Genomic DNA, 23,042 nt, shown 5'->3' on the forward strand with positions numbered 1-23,042 from the left:
AAATTTTCTGTTACCAATGTCATCGAATGGTCAAACTGAAAGTTCTTGGTAGCAGTTGAAATTGCTCCATGGAAGGCAGGTGATCTCATTCTAGTCTGCAGCGTGGAGAGGGAAGCCCTTTTAGCTTTCCAGAAGTTCAGTGCTCTTCTGAACTTCCTAATACTTCTTTCTGCTTGTGTAGGTGTTGCTAAATATCTTTTTGCAAGCTTCTGTTTGGAAGAACAAATTGTTGCCAAGCTGAGGGTGTATTGACTTGAATTTGTAAGTCCTGCATGTGCTGTGAAGCTTACCTTATAGTCCTTGTTTAAGGTAAATTCAGTTGCTTTTTTAAAAGCAGTAGTAAATACTGGAAATGTAATGTGGTGAGTGGAAAACTAGATTAGAATTTAAAAAAAGTCCAAATAGTCAATTTTGTATTTTATTTTCATTTTAATGCTGCAGATAGTATTTTCTTATTAATGCTTCTGTCTTTGCAGTACTAGAGTCTGTTTTCCTCTTTCACCATGGAACATATACATGAACTGCCATTTGATCTGGTAGATCAGATTAAACCCCAAACTAGCAGTAACATTTCTAGAAATAGCTCAGTGGCAAACATTAAAAGCAGGCATTACAAACTGAATAGAAATTTGTCCTTAGTGTATTTCTTTTTGCATATGTCTTTAAACTTTTTTTTCCTAACCTGAGTTGCTGAGTAATGAGTAATGCTTTTTCTTGTGTTTCTCTTTAGGAAAAACATTGCCTCATTTGTTTGCTGCCCTGTTTTCACTTTGAAAAAGAAATAAAAATTGGGGAAATGCGATTTCTGTCCTACCACATTGTAGTTCTGTTCCTTAAGAATAAGGAATAAAACTGTAAAATAAAACTTCCTGTTATTTTTGTAAAGCCTCTTGTGTATAAAGTATTTGCAGAATCTGCTCCCCATACACAGAGTAGGAGTAGTAGTACAGTAGCAAGTTTATTAATGTTTTAGCCAAGTAGTTACAGCCATTAACACACCTATTGTCCTAGATGTATTTGACAGTGGAAAACAGTGCAGTGTCTGTCTTCCTGCTGGTGTGAGCACTGCAGTGAGGAACATAGGTGGAAGTTTCCGTTCTTCGTTTTCTTTGTGCGTCTCTAGTTTCTGTTACAAAAGAGCAGGAGAAGAGAGAAAACATTATGTCTAGGGGTATTCTAAGCTCTGAATGTGAGTAGACAGTAACAACATGTCTTCCACCTGATTTCACTTCTGTCCTTGAGCACAAATCCATAGGATGCACAAAGTAGCAGTATCTTAACTGGCTTACAGATCAAAGATCTGAGTGATCCCTATCTGCTGTTTACATAGCAGAGTGTGAAAGAGCTTAGGCTGGCCTTAGCTAGGGAAGGAAGAACCCCCTTGGAATGGAGAAGCTTTCTTTCAGACCTGTCTGCAAGTGTTGAAAAAAACTAAGATTACGGGCAGGTGCTGAAGCACATGAACAGTTATTTTGAATTTTCATGCCTCTCGTTGACACGTCTGTTGAAGGTCAAGGAGGTCTGAAGACTCTGAAGTAAGACTCAGTAGTCTAACATCCTCCTCTGACAGGCTTGCTTGGTTGCTGGCTGCTGATGAGATCCAAAGTGGGTATGGTGGTGGCTGGTCTTAAAGAGGTTAAGGGAATTAAATATTTTAAGCATTGTTTTGGGAAAATTGCACTATCTTTCAAATGCAGCCACTATTCATAGGATTGTTCTACTTACTTCCTTATTTGTTTGTGTTTAAGTAAATACACAACTTCTGCTTTTTGTTTCTTGCTCACTGTGTTCTTTGTTGTGTTCTTCTTTCTGTAACTGTTTGAATGCCTTTTTGCTGTTTACAATTAGCATGGAAATCTGGAAGCGCAGTGTATTCTTTTAAGCGTGCAACAGTAGTGAATTGGTATTGAGATGCAGCCTAATAACTTATATGGCATTTTTATCTTCAGTATGTATTGAATTCAGTGTTTTGTGTATTTCAGATGACAAAAAAGATATTGACCATGAAACAGTGGTGGAAGAACAGATCATTGGGGAGAATTCTCCTCCAGATTACTCAGAGTACATGACAGGGAAGAAACTTCCTCCTGGTGGAATCCCTGGTATTGACCTCTCAGACCCTAAACAACTGGCTGAATTTGCTAGGTAAGTAGGAAGAAAGGATCTTCAAACTCAGATGGTTTTCTTTTTAGTGCTTTAATTATGAAAATGTTAGACAAATAAATGGTAGACATAGTATGGCTTATTGTGCCATTTAATCATCTTCTGAAACAAGAGACTTAATTCAGAACAGAGTAGCTGATACCGTGTTAAAGTAACTGGGTTTTATATTCCGCAGTGACTTCTATGACTTCTGGTTTTTAGTTCTTGTTGGGTAAGACAGGACCTAAATACGTTGATAAGCTGCATCTTTGTCATGACAGAATGTATCCTTCGTGTGAATAGTCTTAGATCCTTTGGGGCCAAACAATCTCATAAGTAAAATGCTGTGTTCAGGTTGTTCGGTACAAGAAAGTCTAACTACAATATTTAGTTTGTAAAGCTGCTTACTGTTCTTTTTCACCCGCTTCTTACTTCTTGAGCTCTAGGTCTTACATTTCTTTTTAATGGAGACTTGTACTTTCAAGTGATGTACTTTCAAGTGATGCTGATAATTGCAGTTTCACAATTGGTAACTGTACTGCTGGGGTTTTCTTCTAGTGAATCAGAATTGTGACTTGTTTACATATCAATGCATTGACCTGAGTTACAAGGTGACTTTTTACTTTCGACCAGCGGTGAGGTGCCATAAGTTTCTTTGTTCTGGGGAGTACTGGAAGTGTCCTGTGTCTCTGCCACCAGCCCTTCTCAGAGCGCCGGTACCCTGCGCTCTGGGGAGCCAGTGGCCACCAGAGGGCAGCCGGTGGTCACCAGAGAAGTCACTTTGGCACCAGGAAGCTGTGACTTTAGGGTTGCCTTTTCCGCGTTTTCTTGGTCCCCTTTTTTGTGTGCCGTGCTTATAGTTACTGAAGCTGTAATCCTTCACTCAATGCATGGGCAGCGTTAAGGCTGGTGTCTCCAAATATGTGAACACAACTGTTAGCTTCCTGCAGCTGTTATAATCAGTTTTTTTTCTCAAGTTGAAAGCAAAACATATGTATGAAACTGTAGTAATTTTCATTTTGTTACCAGCTGGGTGTTCTTCAGAGCTCTAGTGCGCAATTCTGGCACTTATAGCAGGTGGAGGGTCAGATGCTGAGACTTGTAACTTCCTGGCTCAGCTAGTAGAGGGAGAAAGAAGATTGAACTTTTTATTTTTATCACTGGGTTTTCCAGCTAGTTGCTAGATGACAGTGACTGTTATGACAAGTTCTGGTCCAGCTTCTTGGTTAGTAGACCCTGTTGTCCAGCTTGTGCATTTCCTCATTTCACCTGTTTGATCTTGCTGCTTTTTACAAGCTTGTTCTGTTACTCTTCAGTGTGTTTGTACCAGAGGAGTGCCTGCACAGCCTCATCCCACAATTATTTTCAGTAAAGCCATTGAACTATGGATTTTGAAGGCCCCTAGAGAGATAGCAAGCACTGCAAAACTGCCTGCTTCAGGCTTCTGATCTGGAAACGTATAACACACATCATAAACAAATGAAAACAAGGTTTTACCTAAAGTGGTGGTGGAAGTTCTAGCTATGGATGCTGTTACTTGTTTTACTATTGTTTGTAAAAATTATTGTGGATTTCTCTAAGATCTGCTTAAAGGTTAGTACATTTTTTTGTGAAAGCAAATGTTTAAGTAATACTCTTAAGTGTACATAGCATTCTAATTCTATATTGCAGTTACATATCTCTGCTCATCATGTGCTTAGAATGGTATTCTATTATTTTAAAGCATGGTTTTGTTTGACAGTTTAAGTAGTTTTTCGTAGGGTATTCTGCATGCAAATACTGAATATTTTTCTCCAGACTGGATTTTTTTTTTTAGAATTTGTAGGAAGATAGAGTACTATGTGTACAAGTCTCTTTTCTGTTAATATGTTTAACAGCAGTTAAAATGTAATCCATTTCACTCATGAGACAAATAGGTGGTGGTAGAGTCATCAAGCTTGGGGGGGTTATAACCTTTAGCAATATCTTTGAGTTGCCCCAAACCTGAAGAATTGTTCTGATAAATTAATTGTGGATATTTGAAAACTTCACAAATTTTCTGTTTTAAGAAAGGTTTTTGGATTCCTTGGTCAGTATCCATGACTGCCAAACTTTTACTCTTGCCTTGAAGAAAAAAGGAAAATTAAAAAGAAAACTGTTAGTTGTATGATAGATCTTAAATAATAGTGTATAGGTGAGTCTAATGAATGAGTATATTAGAATTTGGATATTGCTTGTTAAGGTCTTGGTCATCTTGCAGTGAAGCATGTTGAAGGGCTCCTTTTAGCTAAGAACATGAATTAAAGCACTGATACCTACAAACCTATTTTTATAGTGATTGTCTTGTTGATCTAGATTGCTGTGTGCAGTATCGCTAGAAACCTTGCTTAGCGAACTGGAAGAAAACACGTACTGGAATTGGATTTGGAGGTCCTAGGAATACAGTTGTTCATGCTAAAAGAAGGTGTGTAGTGTAAAGTTCTCTGAAAGCTTCAGGTATTGCTGGTTGTATTGCAGTTGAGAATGTTGAAATTCTTAGTAGCTGTATTCTGAAAACTTTGAGCAGCACGTGAAGTTGAAACTGTTACTTTTGAACTTACTAAGTAACTTTAGGTGCTTTGAGCACAGTTTTGAGTACCTAAATTTGTATTTTGATGACTTGAAAAAAGAATTGTGCACAGTGGATATAGAATGGTTTAGTAAATTTCTATGGTAAGTGTGTTTTGAGCAGTTGAGAGCAAGTTAATTTGGGTTGCCTTCTTGTTTTCATTAAGGTAGTTGGAAGAATCTGACTGTAGATTTGTAGGCATTAGTTACTCAAACCCAGGCTAGAGTCACTGTTTGCAGCCGTGCAGCTTATTTTGATTAAGGATAAATTGACCGAGACATCTGGTTTGATTCGTAGGAACAAAATTCTGAGGTTAGGTTTAAATGAGCAAAGCTTGAATTCTAGTGGTAACAGATTTCAGGCAAGGTTCTGGAGTTCTGGTCGTGGTCTGGTTAGTGGGAGGTAAGGCTAGGGGGAACTTGTTCCTCAAAGTCTTTTGTAGCCTTTAAAATAATAGTGAAATTAAACCTGTAGGAATTCAGCATTGCAGTGGACGTGGACACTAGTGGCACTCAGTGGGTAGGTGGCAGTGGCACAGTGAGCAAGTGGTTATGCTGGCTCTGGTGATACAGTTGTGTGCTGTGGCTTTTTTTAGCGCGTTTGTCATTGAGTCATGTAGCAAGAATCTGGGTCCTTTAACTGGAACTGTTATAGTTATTCTTGGAAAGGCTTTTATACATTCTAAAACCATTGAAAACACTGAATAAACAGCTGTGTCAGAACATTAAGATATGTTCAGTAATGCGTAGGCAAATGACCATAAATTATATCTGGTTGGGCAATTTATCACTTTTTTTTCAAATCCTTTCATTCTCTTGTAGGGCTCGTGCATTTTCTCTAGTATTCTTTAAAAATTCAGTTAAAAAAAAGAGAAACAAAGTGGTTTTCTCTTGGGCAATCATATCAGAATGTGGAATATTAGTTGTGAATGATCTGCTAAGAAAGAAATAAAACCCTTATAGATTACCACATTCCCATTTCATACCTTAGACTACGACACTGGAAATCCCTTCAAGTGAAAAAATGTTTCATCCAAGAGTAAATTGATTACATAATTGCTTGGTTAAAAAGCTTGGGGAAATAGAAGACTTTTCTGGCTGGTGCATATGGCAAATAGTTTCCCTCAAACAAAACCACTAAAAAGTGGCTGATTCCCTGATTTTGCCACTTTCTTTCTCTTACTCTCTAGACAGTTAAGTGGCTGAGCTGGCTAAAGACAGCAGAATACAGGCATCACTAAAATGAAGAGATAAGAAGGGAAGATGCTGTAGGTGGGAAATGGGCACAGTAATTGGTCTTGGTGATAAAAGCTTACTTTCCAGGGCTTTATCTTCTGCTGTTCATAGTACCTTTTCTGAAGGGGAGCCATTGTGATGACTGCCTTTCCTTTCCAAAATAGATGGAAAATGAAGAGGAGGAAACTGTTTGAAATAGGACACCCTTCTTAAAAGTGACAAAGCATTCTGGTCACCTAGATTTATGACTTAGGCCCCTTTATGAGGTGTACGCTTTTGTACTGGTTTTTGTTCTTATTAAATAAAAGCTTAAAGGTCAGTAAATTGACAGTTAATTTACCCAGAGTGTTCTTCTGGGGGAGGGGAAGCCCCTCGCTCTGTACCACCCTGTGAAAGTACCTCTCTGGTTACGCATATGATGTTCTTCTTGACTGGAACAAAACTAGTAATTATTTTTGCTAGAATGCCGGAGTAAAATAGAACTTTGTCTTTTTATATTTTCCTACCTAACTGTGACTGAAGTTTGGTAAGACACTGCTGTGGGCTTACTGGTGTAGTCATAGGACAGCTTCCACCACTCCCCTTTTGTCTATTTATCCAAAAGCCGGTCTAGCTAGTTTCGATTCTTCAGCACAAATGAGTTCTTGTAGCAGTGCAAGGGCTATGACACTTACTGTTATTTCTGCCTGAGCAGGGCAGTGCAAGGGAAAGGATCAGAAGTGGCAGTGGCGCTACTGATAGAGAATAATTTCCTCTTTTAACTGCTTTTGGAGATGCAGTTGTCAGCATAGGTAGATATGACAGTTGGTCATTGGAGATGTCTAGAATGTGTGAAAGGAGTTGCCTGAGAGAAACAATACTGTTAAATTTATGTATAGAGGGAGTAGCAAGGATGTGAGAACATGTAGTTTGACCAGGGGCAAAAAGGGGAGATGACAGAACAAGGAGAAAATTCTATACTGTTCATTTCGTGGAGGGAGGGTAACTTATGGAGTTCCTTTGTTTTTAGCCTTAACACTGTTCCTGTGGCTAACTTTCAAAATTGGATCTATGTACAAGATAATAGGTTGTAGGGATTGACAGAGGTTTGGGTTGGGGATTGGTTCTGTCAAGGTACAGTTCTTTCAGTTCGGTTAGATAGACGAAAGGAGGTAGGTAGCTGATATTTTCTGCTACTGTACATTGACAGAATTGCTTTCTTTATTTTGAGGAAATGAGTGGTTTAATACCTGTGATTTCACTTAGACTTCTTTATGCATGGATAAGAGGATGTGCTTTTGTGGAGCTCATTCTGTGAGGCTGTTGGATTGCACATCTTTCTGCTCCTTCAGCTGTTGCCCATTCCCTCCCTTCATTCCCCCAATACAAGTTAACAGACTTAGCCCTTAATCGCAGTGTCCCAGTGCCTTGATCCAAAAGGCACGCTTGCCAAGTTTTTGTAGTTAACTAGCCTGCAGTTGCTACCACTAGGCATGGCCCATAGAAACTCACTGCAGAAATGAAAATTTTGGTCTTGCCGTGTAAATTGACTTTCTGCAAAGGCAGCCATTTAAAAAATTCCACACTGATATTATTGTGCATCTGTAGTTGTTTTAAATAGTGGTATGTGTTAGAGTTCTGTTTTTGATTAATGTTTCAGGCTAAGAAAACTTGGATGGAGCTGGTAGAGATGCTCTACTGGGTGGGAGCCAAAGGTCTAACCACCAGCAAGAGCTACCTGCAGCAGTATAATTAAGATCAACAGCCCATGTTCTAGTCTGGTCTCCTTTTGCATAAAGTTAATTTTAAAGTAAGACCAAAGTCTTTTTTTCTAATATCTTTGAATGTGCAAGTCTTCTTTGAGTGGTTGTCCATATGGATTCGACAGCCTTGTGAACAAGATGACACTTCTGTCAAACTGTTGTAGCTGTGCCTGTGGTGTATGTGACCTCATGCCTTTAATCCAAATGTATGAAGGGCCCAGCAGCTTCTTGCTCCTTACAGCACTGAAGTATCACCTGGACGCTGCCACCTCTTCCTGTGGGGGAAGCTTCTGTTCAGTTGAATAGCTCAGTTGTCTCTGGAACCCTGTGCTTACACACAGTCTTGTTCTGCACTTCAAGATTAAGTTGTCCGCTTCCCGTGCTTCCATGAGAAATGAAAATAGGTAATAAAGGGGGAGATTTAAACTAAACTTTGTTGTCATTTTATGGTCGATAGGCACTAAATGTTTTTACATTCAAGTATACTGATGGCTTGATATTTCTCACTTTAGAAACCAAGGTTGAAAATTGTCAAGTTATTCTGGAGTGGACACTGATTCATGTTATGTGCCTGCTCAGACGCTGAACTGAAGATGTGAGATGCATGTTGAAGTTCTAGTCTGTCCCATGTCTGACCATCCTGTTCAGCTGTGATTGGTTCCTCAGGCATCCTGACCATACTGATCTAGAACCTTCCTGACTACACTGGCCAGGCTATTTTCCCTCTTACTCCGCTTCAGCAGCCTGTTATAGATGACACTGTTGCAGCATTTCTTCCTCAAAGATTGACATAATACCAGAGGCAATTCATAACAGTTATGAATAGGGTTTAACATGATGATCAATGGGGTCATATGCCAAGTGTAAAAAATGCAGACTCCACTCACTGAATGTGTACCACATCTCCTGTTATTGACCCTTTTGTGTCTAGTCTCTTCCTTTACAGGTGGTCTGTTAAGACTTCAGAAAAATAGCGATTTTACTTATTCTGGTTATGTCACAGACACAGATCTTGGGCCTTCAAGTTTTTTTTCCTTTGGGGCAGGGCTGGGGGAATGACTCAAGCATTACGTTTAACAAGTTGGTAGAGTTAGAATTAAAGGAGGTGTTTTTCCACTCCAGATTTGTCCCCTAAGGGTGTTCTCTATAAACCATGGCACTGTGTTCTCTCATGTGCTGTCTTGTCAAAGCATTCTTCTGTGGATCCATTTTGGTATAACGTGTGCTCATTTCCATGCCTTTTCCTTCTGTAGAAATTGTAGAAACATAATAAGGAGAATCTCACACAAAAGGTAGTTAAAAGCTTTCTGTAGGGGTACTGTAAGAAAGCTTTTCTGTGTACGTTTTTGTATAGCCTCAGTTCCTGTAGTACTCTTGGACTGCAGTCTCATTGGAGAGTATAGTCAGTGAGCTAATCCCAGTTACTTATTTGGATTTAGGTATTTAATACTTTATTCAAAAAAGCTGCGTGAACTAGACACAGCACAATCATTCTGCATCCCCACTGCATTGTCTAAATTAATTCTAATCAATAAAGTCATTTAACTTAGTCTTTAAACTCAGAAAAAGAAAGGTTATCAGGAAGATTAAGATAATAAAGGAACTGGTCTACAGGAACAGATAGTTTGCTGTGTTAAGGATGTTTCTGCCCTTAAATTGATGAAATGATTAGTTATTCTGCTGGTAATGGTGCAGGAGGAGCTTTGTCAACACAAATTCTTCACACTTGTCTTCTAGGAGCTGTTAGTGTCTGAATGAGGATATTGTTGGATATGATACTCTATAGCTTTGATATTTTTGTTGTATCTGTATTTTTAACCCTGCAGTAGACTGCAGTGTTCTTTAGTTAGCATTGCACATATCCAGTGTAGTCTGGAGGTGCTGAGCCAGCAGGATTCCACTTGGAGAAAAGAAAAAAATGCAGCCTTTAAATCATTGGGTTCTAATATTTCGTCTATGAAGTGGCTGTCAAGTGTTTTAGTCTGTCATCACTTGAACCGCACTACATCTACAATACTGAGGCGAGTCAGATTGAGCAACAGCCGATAGATAGCCCACAGAACCATAGGGGACTTCTCCATCACATGTGACTCCTGTAAGGAGATTTTCTTGGATCCAGTCTTCAGGACTTCTCAGGGATATTTTTCTCTGCTCTTGCCTTACTTCAGCTTGTAACTCATAACTTATCTAAGAGAATCTCCAACTGTATGAGGTAGGTTTATTTACACCTACATACCTCCACCATAAGGTGGGGATCAGCCAATTTCTTTTTGATTTTTTTGAAAACAGCATTACATGTTTGAGAAATAAAGATACGTAAAAGGGCACTGCACTTCCTCAGAATAGTGTCTGTGCGGCTAACTATTCTCTAGTGTTCATACAGGTGGGTTGTTGTGGCAGAACTGGTCTAACATTCTTGTCTTCAGGGAGCCTTACTGTACTTGAAACACCTAACGCATGCAAGCAATAGTTTGCTGGACTCTTTATGTTGTCATTGAAGACTAATGGCACCCATAAAGTAGTGGTGAGTTTCCCTGTCAGTGAGCAAGAGTAAAGAAATAGCTTATTAGTTGCCAAGAGGTGGAATCCATGTGTACAGTAGCCTAAAGCAAGAATAATTGCTGTTTTTCTGGTTATAACGATCGTGTGTATTGTCTATGTAGATTTCACAACTTGCCTGCCTTCCCTGCTTCTGTAGAGATTGTTAAAGTCTTGTGTGGTGAAAATACTGGAGAGGGATTGAGGCTCTTCATTGTTCTTCATGTCCGGGTGCAGGGACAGAGAGGGTACTGGCATGACAAAATATGGAGCTTTCAAAAAAAAACCCTCCTAATTACAATTAGTATAAGTCAGGAAAAAAAATTCTATTTCCACTTATTCAGAGGAATAGGACAGTAGTATTAAATGTGTTATCTGTATTTGAGAGGTCCTTCTGGAAAAGCTGAACTTTCTAAATGCTGGGTTTACTGTTGATGATATCGTGAAGGTTTTGACAATATTAAACTGACTACTAAAAAAGCATGCACATTGTCTAAGCAGTTCTGGGAGAAGAGCTGTCAATTAATGTTTTTCTATTTATTTTTTTTATCTTTAAGAATGAAACCAAGAAAAATTAAAGAAGATGATGCTCCACGAACGATAGCTTGTCCTCACAAGGTAAGTGAAGTGCTCAGCTTCTGAGTAGGTGATAATTTGTAAACTAGAATTTTGTATTGATGTTTTCTCTTGAGAATGAGTAACTACAATATCTTACTGTTAATAGACTATACTGTTAACTGTATTGTAGTTACCATTCTTTAGAGGATTCCTTAAAAACTTTTCACTGAATAATATATTATTCCCATTCCTTGTCTCAAGGTTAGTGCATCCCTAATCTTCTGGTAACCATGATGCACAGTCCTTAACATGCTGGTTTTACTGTTGTGATTTCCTGCCACCCAAGAATACATACTTGAAAGAATGTTCTGAAAGCTGTTCAAAGTACGTTCTTAAGATCTATATATCCTCTGCTTTGAAACGATGACAGATTTGGAGTCTAGATCAGGAATCAGCAATTTATGGTGCAGATGTCAAAGTCGGCATAATTGGAAGACTTTGAATTACATTCCACAAAGCTGGAAGGTGCATCATCTTGAAAGAGACTGAGAGACATCTTGGAGATATGATTCTGATCATATCTGGTAGCAGGAAGCCTCTGTCTTGTATAAATGTTGCCAGTCATCTAGATTGGTAGCATGTAGCTTTACTGTATCATCCAGCTTTTGTAGAGCTTCTGTTAGCTGACTTAGACTGTAATAGAAAAAAGACAAATACAACCTTGCTGACTTCTGGTCTAGATAAGTGTGAGCCTAAGCAAATAATCAGGGCAGGTAGCTAACAGTACATGTTAGAGTGTGTGAAAAGAAGGCTTCTTTCTGACAGCCATGGTTTAAGGAGTTTGCTGAATTCCTCTTTGTGCTTCACATTCTACAAATGCAATGTTTTTAGTGTAGAGTACTATGTGGAGATACAGGAACTCCTTGCAACGCCGGGGAATGCTGCTTTCATTTCTTTCATTTGCTTTTTCATAGCCTCAACCTCATCTGAACAGGGGAGGGGGAAAGAATATTCTGTCCTTCCATTTTCTCTCTTCTACCATTTCTAGGCTTTGTGCATTTATGACTTCAGTTTAGAGTAGAAAATATTGTAGATGTAACTACTTCTCTCACAGGCAAGCAGAGGCTTTGAAATAAACACAAAAAGAGTTGATGGCTTGTTTATTTTGGTGCTGCTTTGCCACACCCAGTTTTGTAAAGTGCAGTGAATGGTGGAACACCGCTTCTAAATTAGCCAAAGGAATTCTAGTGCCGGATAGAGAACTTTTCCTGAAAGTGGCCATTCCCCCTTTTTTAAGAAATAAGGCATCTTTAAATGTGGTTATTAGTTTTGAAAAAAGTAATTTCCAAAGAGGAAACCTGCAGAATTTAAGATTAGTGATTGAGCATTCCTTTAATTTCTATTGTTGAATTTCGTGCCTTGTAATGTAATAATGTTGGTAGAGTTGTTTTAAGTAAGTTCAAACAGCATCACTTGGAGTATGGATAGACTTCACAGTTAATAGGATTTTATGAGGGATTTTGAACCTTGACTAAGACAGTTGTAACACACATGATAAACGTCTATTGATTGTCACTAGAAGATGAAGGAAAGGTATAGAAAGATTAGGTGAAGATTGCTGCTGGCTTAAGTGTACTCTGGAATCAAAAGTAATATTCCTGTGTCAATGCAGCATGGACTTCACATTAAGACTTCTGATGCTGTACCTGAGTTAATGTATCTTCTGCTTCTAGGTTGAGTGGGCACTAACTCAGAGATGCTCCTACCTTACGGAGTTGGCCAGTATCACTTTGTAGGTTAAACTGCAGAAGCAGTGGCAGTTTCATTATAACTCAAGGTGGTGGTGATCAGTCTGCTGCTGCCAGCTTGGACAAGATGCTTTCTGAAAGCTGTTACATGCTGGAAATCCTCTTGCTCCATTAATTCTTGGGAACGAGAAGGACAGAGAAGGAAGAGGACTTCTTCTTGGGAGATGGAATGCTGCTAGAGAATAATCTGTGTTACATTAGAGGCTGTAACCTATATCGTAGTACTGTAGTACTCAGAACATAACACATTGAAGAATATACCATAGGTATCCATAACCATCATTCTGTCTTTTGGGTGTTTTTGTTTGGTTTTTCCCTGTAACTGTAAGTGCATTTGTTTATTTTATTCATTTGCTTCTATCAGAGCTACATCTTCTCAATGAAACTGTCCTGTTATTCATTTGAGTGCATGTGGTCCATGCTACTGAGAAGTGGGTTTAAGGTTTTTGAGTTTGGGGGTGGTGGTGGTGTGGTTTTTTTTAATCAGCTTTTCAAATTATTAGTTTTCTTGGTATTGCTTTTTTAAAATAAATGTAAGGAGTCTCCTTTTCAGGGCCAGCTTTTAAGAAAGTATTCAGGATGTAAAAGCATTTTAAATGTTTGTACTGTTGCAGATAAATCCTTCTTTATCAGAGCTAGCTTATCTACTAATTGAGTTTCACTGTTCTTTTCAAGGGCTGCACAAAGATGTTCAGGGACAACTCTGCCATGAGGAAGCATCTGCACACTCATGGCCCTCGAGTACACGTATGTGCAGAATGTGGCAAGGCCTTTGTGGAGAGCTCAAAACTAAAGCGACATCAGCTAGTTCATACTGGAGAGAAACCCTTTCAGGTATTGTTAACCTCCAGACGTGTTTACCAAATAAATTGTGGTACTTATGTGTAGACTGTAACTGTAACCCAGCCTTCATGTGACTTTGGGGTTACTATGTTTTTTCTAAAACCAGATGAGTCACCATAAAACCTGGACGTCCCCTTAAGCTAATTAAGCTGGTTTAAGTATTTCTGTGGGCTTTTGTTAGAAGTTAACAAATTGTACGTGCATGGGAAATACCTTCCAAAATGAACTTTAAAAATGAAGTCTCTAGTTACTACTGAATGAGGAAAGTGGCTCTTTCTCCTCCTTATTTTATCAACATTGCGCTTGTGGACAACTGAGGCTTGGGACTATTTGCTCAGTTCACTCATGATTCTAATTTTCAGTAGTGGCTGTTAATGAGTTTTCACCAGAATGGTGGTAGTCACTGAATTCATTTCCATTCATATCAAGTCATGTGAGCTGCTGCCACCAGAGGTCCTGTGCCTACTTCCTATGATACTCCTTATAAATCTTCTTTACAGGTATTCTTGAGCATGTCTATGTTCTCCAGTAGCATTTTTTGATGGTTCAGGTTTTGTATAAAAATAAATTGTTTCAGAAACTTCATTTGCAGTCCTCAGGCATTCACTTAAATATGTATGCTGGATCTGCTGTGTGGTATAAAATATAAGTATTTACTGCTAAATATGCTGCCCTTTGTATCCCAAGACCATCTTAGAAATAAAACTGGTAAAAAGAGTAAATCGTTGCAAATTATCACTGAAATGGAGAAATTATGACGTGAAACATAGTTTCTGCTTTCTACTAGTACAGCATATAGCAAAATACAATTTGAGATGCATAGAAGGTGTTTTTAGTGAAAGCGCTTGCCAGCTGGAAATTATTTCCCACTTTGAAAAGAGATATATTACTGTGGTAAAACAACCTTAAGTGTTCATTTTATTTTTTTAATGCGGTTTACAAGTGATGCCCACGGCTTCACCTCTAATAATCCTCAGCATCTACCTTTGTTTGTGCAATCTACTGATTTAAAGAATATTGTTCTAATCAGTGATTGAAATGTATACTGTTTTGTCAGCTAATGGAGTGTGTATTTTCCTTTCAACAGTGTACATTTGAAGGATGTGGAAAGCGTTTTTCACTGGACTTCAATTTACGCACACATGTGCGAATTCATACTGGCGACAGGCCCTATGTTTGCCCATTCGATGGCTGCAATAAGAAGTTTGCGCAATCAACTAACCTGAAATCTCACATCTTAACACACGCTAAGGCCAAAAACAACCAGTGAAAGTTGGAGGAGAAAGTTCTTGAACTCAAAGCATCTTACAGGAATCTGAATTGGAAGTAAATACGCCTCCACTTTGTATATTGTTTCTAGGAAAGAATTTTAAAAAAAAAAAGAACCCTACAAACCTAGAGGACGTGTTTTGATAAGTAGTAAATAAAAAGCAAAAAAAAACCCACAAAAAACCCTATCAGGTGACGTTGTTAAGATGCTCCACCTTGATCTGTAATCCCGTTTGAAGAACACGGTGTTTTGTAAAGTGTGGCCCCAGCTGGAGGGGTCAGTTAATGAACTTGCATCAAAAAAGACAATTCTTTATACAACAGTGCTAAAATTGGACTTCTTTTCACATTCTTATAAATATGAAGCTCACCTGTTGCTTACAATTTTTTTAATTTTGTATTTTCCAAGTGTGCATATTGTACACTTTTTGGGGATATGCGTGGTAATGCTATGTGTGATTTCTCTGGAGGTTGATAACTTGCTTGCGGTAGATTTTCTTTAAGAGAATGGGCAGTTACATGCATACTTCAAAAGTATTTTCCTGTAAAGAAAAAAAGTTATATAGGTTTTGTTTGCTATCTTAATTTTGGTTGTATTCTTTGATGTTAACACATTTTGTATAATTGTATCGTATAGCTGTAATGAAATCCTGTAGTATCAAATATTAGATGTGATTTAATAGTGTTAATCAATTTAAATCCATTTTAGTCACTTTTTTTGGAGAAATACTGCCAGATGCTGATGTTCAGTGTAATTTCTTTGCCTGTTCAGTTACGGAAAGTGGTGCTCAGTTGTAGAATGTATTGTACAGGCACTGACCTTTTATTAACACCTGATAATATGTACATCCCTTGTAATAGAAAGGACAACAATAAAACAGTGGTCCTGGAGAAAGAATATGGCAGAAAATGATCTGTAAGCACAGTCTATTTTCTTTTGTTGTCCAGAGAAATCCTAGTTCCTCTTGACATCTCAGAAACTGGAAGCTAAATAAACTCAAGTTTCCTTTACTTTGATTTCAGTTACAGTGATTTGCGATGAAATTACATAATGCCACATCCGGTGGTATACCTAAACACAATTGGTGACTATAAATCTGGTTTTGAATGACCTCGACTTCTATTAACTGAAACAGTGGACTTGGAGACTTGGTAACCTAGTGGGAAGTTTTCAGTGTGCCTGGACAGCAGTTGGGTAAAGCAGTGCAGTAAGCAGCTACATGGGCACCTTTGTTGAGTGAAAGCAAAAGATTTCTGGAGGTTCGAATGCAATAACAATAGAAAGTGGGGGAAAAGTAGGGTTTGAGTGGTCATACCAGGAAAGAAAATTTTCTTTGGCCAACTTGTTTGAGTGTAGTGGTGAAAATTCTTGGAACCTTATTGGACACCTTTACTTCAAAACAGGGACTTTGAGTTCTCAGAGAACTTGATGGAGTTTTGATGGTTAACTAATACTGCTGATTTGTTCAAATGTTTCGAGTGAGAAACTTGCAGATTCCACAGTAAGATGTGACAGATCAATAAACTTAAGAATATGTACAGAAATGCATAAGTATTATTTTTTTAGAGGGTTGTGACTTTTTATTTTAGTAAAAACAGTTGTTAATCTTTTTCTAAATTCTGTTTTTACAGAAGTTCATGATTTTTTTTCATGACTAATACTTTTAAGACTTACTTCTGAGTCTAGTTTTGGTGGTAGTAGAAAAAACCTGGGTATTAACGAAACTACACTGAAGACCAAGGGAGTTTTCATCTGTGCTTAAGTTAATCTGAACACTGCAGCTCTAGTCTGAGGCTATTTGGGGTAGAAAGAAAAGTGGGACATTTAATTGTAAAGTGTGCATTAGAGTTTTGGCAGCATTTTTTATTATATAGGCAGTTCTTGAACAGTACAATATACTCAAACTTGTATAGTTACAGTTAAATTCTGTATACAGTTAAATTTCTGTCCTTTTTGGAAGGAAATAAAATCGATTCAGTCTAGTTCTAACTGACCTTATATCTTTTATTTAGTAGTATAAACTATGGTGTTAGGCTTGTGCAGAAGTTTGTTTTCCTATGTCATAAAGTGGTACCCTCTTACTGAATTTCAAGGTAAGGATATTCCTTGATGGTATCAGTGCTTCATTCTTGAACGTATACGTGAGACTAAATTTATCTTCTGATTTGAAGATTAACTGGGAATCGAAACTTGTGTTGCCCCTAGTTATATAGTGTCTGATTACGGAGAGAGATCTGAAGATTTTTTTATCTAAGTCTCGTATCAGTAGCACTCAATACACTGCTGAGTGTAAGTAGCAGTGCTTAATAGCATGAAAGATCTTGTTTTCTAACTAGTTAATTTACATATTGCGTATGAATAAATACTTGTTTTGAGTAACTTCTGTAAGTTATTTGAAGTATAACTGGCACATTTTGTTCTTAATATGTTGTGCTTAGTTGATTCCAGAGTTTTCCTTCTGGAATTTCAGTGAAAAAATTACAGACTTTGAGATTGACAGCCTTTGAAACCACCATTGCCAGCCTACTATTGAGGAGTTTCTGCATTGTGCCACCTACCTGTGAGCAAGTTCAGGTAAGGGGAGGAGAGGCGGAGGGGCAGGGAAGATGTAGACAGGGGTTTTAAAGCTAGCAAAAGATTTAAGTGCTTATTCATCATGCCTGTTTTACTGTTAATTTGATCTTGCATTTCCTATTGCCTTATCTGATTGTCTTGCTGCAGGAATGGAAGGAGACAAATTTTGTAGCTGTGTATCTTTTGGACTCTACTTTTAAAAGGTAGAACTGACTATAGACTTCCCCACCTGCATCTGTTCCAGATCAGCCAATAGCAGTAGCTTCTGCTTTATTTTAAATACAGGACAAACTCAACGTCATTACCTGTTACTTCTGGAGATTTGCTTTTCTTGAGACGGGTATAGGACAAGCCCAGGTACAGATTGGAAAGGCTAAGTGAATAAATTCTTAGTGAAATGGAGCTAAGAACTCCTTCCTCTCTGCTGGAACTTGCACTTGGTTTTAGTTATCCTCTTTTTGAAGAGATTCAATGTTAAATTGAGGTGGTGTGATTGGACATTCTTCCCCGACAGGAGTCACAAATTGTCAATCAACAAAGCCAAACACTGAACACATTCTAACAACATAGCTTGTTAGCAGTAATTTTAGCTCTAAAGGCTGACAGAAATCCTTTTCCTCTGCTAATTCCACAGTAAGTAAAAAGATGTAATAGTTAAGAGAAATGGTAAAGTTATTGAAGGCTTTAAAATGTTTGAACAAAGCTAATCCCTTCAAAGCAGAAATGAAGAGGAATGGCAGTGGCTAGAAAAGGTGTTTCCACTTGATAATGTGGTTCCTTACTGCTTTGAAGAAATGGGGTAAAATCGGTGTCTTTGTCAGGGCTGCTGGGCAAATCAGCCTACGAAGTCTCATGAGTCAGGAGGTAGCCAGTACTGGCATGGGTTGACTCAGTTATTCGAAAATGACAACACTGGAATAATAAGTTTTTAATCTGTACAGCACCTTTCTTAAGTCAGTGGCTTGAGAAGCTGAGGAAAGGAAATAATGTTGTCAGCATTAAGCTTTGACTTCTTAGTAACTACATTGGTGTTCCTGTATTGCTTAAAGCGGTGGAGAAATCAAAAGTCCTTCATAAACTTTGGAAACTGTGGATTTCACAGCTGGGTGTTTGGTGTAAATTTTGCAGGCAGGAATAAAAATAAAAGTTGGACTGGAATCTAGTATAATTATAGCTGTGTAAATGCTATAGTTAAAAAGTCGCACTTTCTTTGGTAAGAGTTAAAAGGTTACTTGTATCAGTCTAATTTGGCAATCCCAGGGCAAAAGAATGGGAGACTCAGTATTTGTTTTAGTCATATGTACTGACCTAGTTTCAAGTTGTAAAGAGCTGATAGCGTGAAGATGGCTTCAGAGCAATGCTTAAACGCCACCTGGATGGCTGCTAGCTTCATTTTATAATGCAATTTAATCAGTGATCCTTTATGCAGTTTCAGTCTCTGCCTAAATTAAACCAGTTTCAGTCTCTGCCTAAATTAAACCAACTTAGGCAAGTTCATCTGTGCACAAATAATCCTATATTTTCAGTCCCTTTGTTTTTCTGGAAGTAGTCTGAACAATTATGAATTTCCTTTTGGAAAAAGCACAGCAGCTTTGGTATAAGTGTTCATGTGAATTTTTCAGATCCCAGCTTCGCCTGATGTAACAGAAAAACACCATTTCAGTGCAGGTAGATGAGTAAAATAATTTTTAGCAACTGTTGTTCTGACAACTCCAGTTTCAGATTTCTAGGTCTTCTGTTTTTTCTAATGGAAGATTTTAAGATCAGATGCTGGTTGGATGTCATTTTTTCTCTTGTGCATTTAGGTTTGTTTGGACACAACATCCGTCTAGTGAGCTGCTGCTCTCCCCAGGTTCTTGTGTAAACTGGAAGCTCTTCAGGAGCAAGCCTGGGGTTCTGTAGAAACGTTGGTCAATTTTGTAGTGGGATGGAAAGGAATGGAGAATCTGTGGGGACCTTGAAGGACTTTGAGTGCTTCTCTTAATACCACTTTTATTTTAATAACACTGTGGGTTTAAGTGTGATTTCTCTCTAATCACTCCGATAGCAGGTAGCATCAGTATTAAGGCTTTATTTCCATCTATACAGGTACTCTTAATAGTGGTTTGCCAGGAGATGGCAGTGAATTACCAGTTTGTACAGCACGAACAGCAGACAGAACAGCTAAGTCTCGGGTTGTCCCTTGGAGGTCAAGTGCGTTAGGATGTCCCGTGGTGTTAGTAGCCCTGGACAGACTTGAAATGTCCTTGTGTCGAAGAGCAAGTTTCTCACGCAACTCTGCAGATTTTTAAGAATTACAGCTCTGTGCTGATTTCTGAAAATCCCAAGTGTGCTTGTGTGTTCGTAAAAAGCACGAGCAGGACAATGAAAATAAAGGCTAAAAATAAAAATTGTCAAATGTGATCCTATAGTTATAGGAGATCCATACATCCAATATTCATATAAAATATCTTCAGGGAGGAATGTGGAAATCTAATGACATGAAGTGTTAATGAATGTGCTTTCAACTGTCAGTGGCTATTTTGGTTAGCTGATAGATGTACAAAATACCTGTGCTTCACTCCAGCAGTGGCTCCCTAAAAAGTCTAAGCTTGCCGGAGGCCCTACTGTTCTATGTGTTGCTGCTGAGGAGGTTTGCAAGGCCATTGCGGAGACTGCAGGATGGACGTTGCATCAGGGAGTCCTGCATTGCTGCTCTGTAGGGCATGATTTCCTCTGGTGTGTGTTTTTTTGTTTGTTTTTATTCTTTTTTCTTGCATAGGTTAGAGACTGGGGGTTCCACCTCCTTTTTTTCCAGAGTAGGAAATGAAAATATATTATCTGTCAGTTCTGAACTGGCAGGGAAGCAGATACCTGCCTGAAGGAATTAAGGGTAAAAGAGTTATTTTTACTTTCACTTCCTTTAATTGCAGTTAAAAAGCTTGAACTTTATTACTAGCCAGTTTGAAAACTATCTGTTGTAAATGCTTCTGTAAGTGAAAAGACATCGGTGCACAAGGAAAAAGGTATGTGGCTTGGATGATTGCAACAGTTGAGTACACCTTATCTGGGATAAATCTCTGCTTAAGATGACTAGATCAGGTCCTAGAAAAAGAACATTAAATTTCTTCTATACCAACATTAGTCTAACCAAGTAGAGTTATTCTAGAAGCAATTCTATTTTTATATATTTAGCAAAGAGTGCAGACCATGCAGTCAAACTCCATGATGATTTTAGTATTTTATAGATCGACACATGGGTATGGTTGAAATGGTACACCTCTATTTTACTGTTAGTAAAGGATAAGTAATAATGATAGCAAGAAACAATTTGACTGTGTACAATGTAAAGTTTCATAGGCCTGGAGACTGTTTTGTGGACATTAGAACTTGCCTTTCTTCCAATTATATCAATGTATAGTGTATTATTTTTCTCTGCAGACCTTGTCTTCCTTGCTTCCAGTTTATTTATTGATGAAACTGTACAGCTTAAATTCACATTCTAGGTCAAATCAGCTATAACTGATAATAAACTATAAGTAAAAGCTTGTATATCATATGTATTATTGTGCATATTATGTCACCGTTTCCTTTTCCTGTTAGTGATAACCGTCGTCGTAATTTGATGAGGACAACAGTAGTACAAAAAAACCTGAGGTGGTTGCATTGGTAGGATGAAAATGGCTTATTTTCCTCTGCTTTCCTCCTCCACTGTCCATGAATATACATAAATTCCTGAATGTTGAAAGCTGCAGTTTGCTTCCTTGTGATTTCAAAGCCTATCTCCACTAGGTTTAGCTCAGTTAGTTCTCTGGCTCCCTCCTCGGCTCTCTTGCTGTGCGTTCCATAGTCATATGGTCGCTTAGATCTGTCATCTGTCTCTGTGGCTGTAGTGTTTTATATGGGATGTTGCCTTGGATCAGCTGCTATTTTCTCTGGCTTTTTTTCTGGCAGAAAAGTGCTTTAATTGTACCTCCTGCTAATCTAAGGATGTTTGGCACACTTCTTGGCTTTAAGTTGTTCTTTAACTATCCACAGATCAGAAGTCTGGCTAGCAACAGCTATTAACACCTATTTTCCAGCATAATAGTAAATATATTTAATTTCACAGAACAAACAAATCTCTGCAAGGTCAACTTTTTATACTTGTGTCCTACTAACTTGCCCAGTATGCTACCTGTCCTGCACCTGCAATGTACAGGCTTTCATCCCTTGAATGTCTTGCTGCTTTTTCATGTGAACTTTAAAAAGCCTATATGCAGGGAAAGGCAAGGAAGAGAGGGGAAAAAAAAATACGAATCATGTCATGTTATGGCTGCAGGCGTGATAAATGAACTGAATTTCACCCCCTAGTAGGGCTACTGTAATAATGTGTTGAAAACTCTGAAGGGTCACGCCTAGGTGCATTTTATCCTCTTGCACTAACTGAGCATTTTGTGGCTGCAACTTGTAACATGGGTATGATCCATCCAGTTACAGGGTGCATCATTAAAAACAAAACAAAAGAGAGCAGAGCATGGGAACTTGAGAATAGGTGAGTTTCCCTCTTAGTGAGTTTTACTTTTGTTTTCCCTTGCGTTGTTCAGGTATTAAGGGAGCATATCCTACCCAGTATCATAATGCTTGATGAGGGGTGTGGGAAGGATCTGGGGAGGCAGAATGCAGTTCTGCCTGGCCTGGCTAAATTAGCAGGAAGGAACCGCATGATGTTTAAAAAGGCTGAGGCCATTGTCTAGCTTAATTTGATAGCTAGAAGTCGCAGATCCCAAGCGAGTGGCAGGCTAGGTTGAAAGCTGGCTTTTACCCTCTTTTTAGGCTTGTTGAGTAACCTCCAGTTTCTGCCGAGTATTTATTTTAAGTTCGAGATGGATGGATTTCTGGAGAGAATGTTTTAGTAAATAGGGAGACTAAAACATTGTGTAGCCCTCTAGGGAGGCATTGTGTGTTTATTCCAAATGTTTGTTTCTGTGCTGCAGTTCAGCTTTGCTGCTCCTGCTGAGAAGACACAAGGTACTTGACTAGGAACTGCCCTTGGTCACGGTGGCCTTTCTCTTCTCTGATCTAGCAAACTGGTGCTTGACAGGGTTTCGGTAACCTTAAGGGATATGAATTAGTGGAATCCAGTACCTGAAGCAACCTCTCATCAGCAAGAAGTCCTTTTCATAGGTCATATAATACATGATAGATCAAGAAGTAAAAGCCAAAGCTTGGAGTCTCATCCTTCTGCTTTTCCTGTGTGACTTTTTAGTTGGAATATTGCTCTTTGTGAGCCTATAAAGCCTTATGCTAAACTTGTGCATCTTGGAGACATACCTGATTCAGGTATGAACAAGTGCTATTCACAGAGCCAGTACGTGATTCTGGTGTGACTCTGCAGGGACCCTAGACTTGCCTTCTGCAGTTGTGCAGCCTCGGTGCTGATAGGCACTGCTTAAACCAAATAAATACAGAATATGAAGGGTCCAAGCATCCTGCCAGCTCTCTGGCTCCAAAAGCAGGATTGTTCTCTTAATAGCTATAATATCTTCAAGTGAGGCACTTGCTGAAAAGATCGTTTTGAAGAAGCTACCTCAGGCAGTTTCCCTTCTTTGCTTCAATGAACTTAGATGCACTAAGCCAGAGCGAGGCACTGCCCTTCCTCATGCTGTGTGGAAAGCAGATAGGGAGCAATTTTCTTCAGGCGAAAGCCAGACCCCCCACCCTCTTGCAAGCTAGATTTAACACAAGGAAACATCTGAGTAAAAAATAACCTTTAAAGAACCAAAC

General features: G+C 38.6%; 1 protein-coding gene across 1 annotated transcript in view; it reads left to right on the forward strand.

Annotated features, from left to right (window-relative positions):
• YY1 (YY1 transcription factor) overlaps positions 1 to 20,937 on the forward strand; it is a 29,514-nt gene extending 8,577 nt beyond the window's left edge. Inside the window, exons 2-5 of the mRNA XM_054068200.1 lie at positions 1,983 to 2,145; positions 10,802 to 10,862; positions 13,286 to 13,444; positions 14,541 to 20,937. Coding sequence (XP_053924175.1) covers positions 1,983 to 2,145; positions 10,802 to 10,862; positions 13,286 to 13,444; positions 14,541 to 14,723 — 566 coding nt within the window. The 3' untranslated portion in view covers positions 14,724 to 20,937. The remainder of the gene's footprint in view (positions 1 to 1,982; positions 2,146 to 10,801; positions 10,863 to 13,285; positions 13,445 to 14,540) is intronic.
• Positions 20,938 to 23,042: the final 2,105 nt, after the last annotated feature.

This window comes from Cuculus canorus, chromosome 5, assembly GCF_017976375.1.
Source record: "Cuculus canorus isolate bCucCan1 chromosome 5, bCucCan1.pri, whole genome shotgun sequence".
NCBI classification, from domain to species: Eukaryota; Metazoa; Chordata; class Aves; order Cuculiformes; family Cuculidae; genus Cuculus; species Cuculus canorus.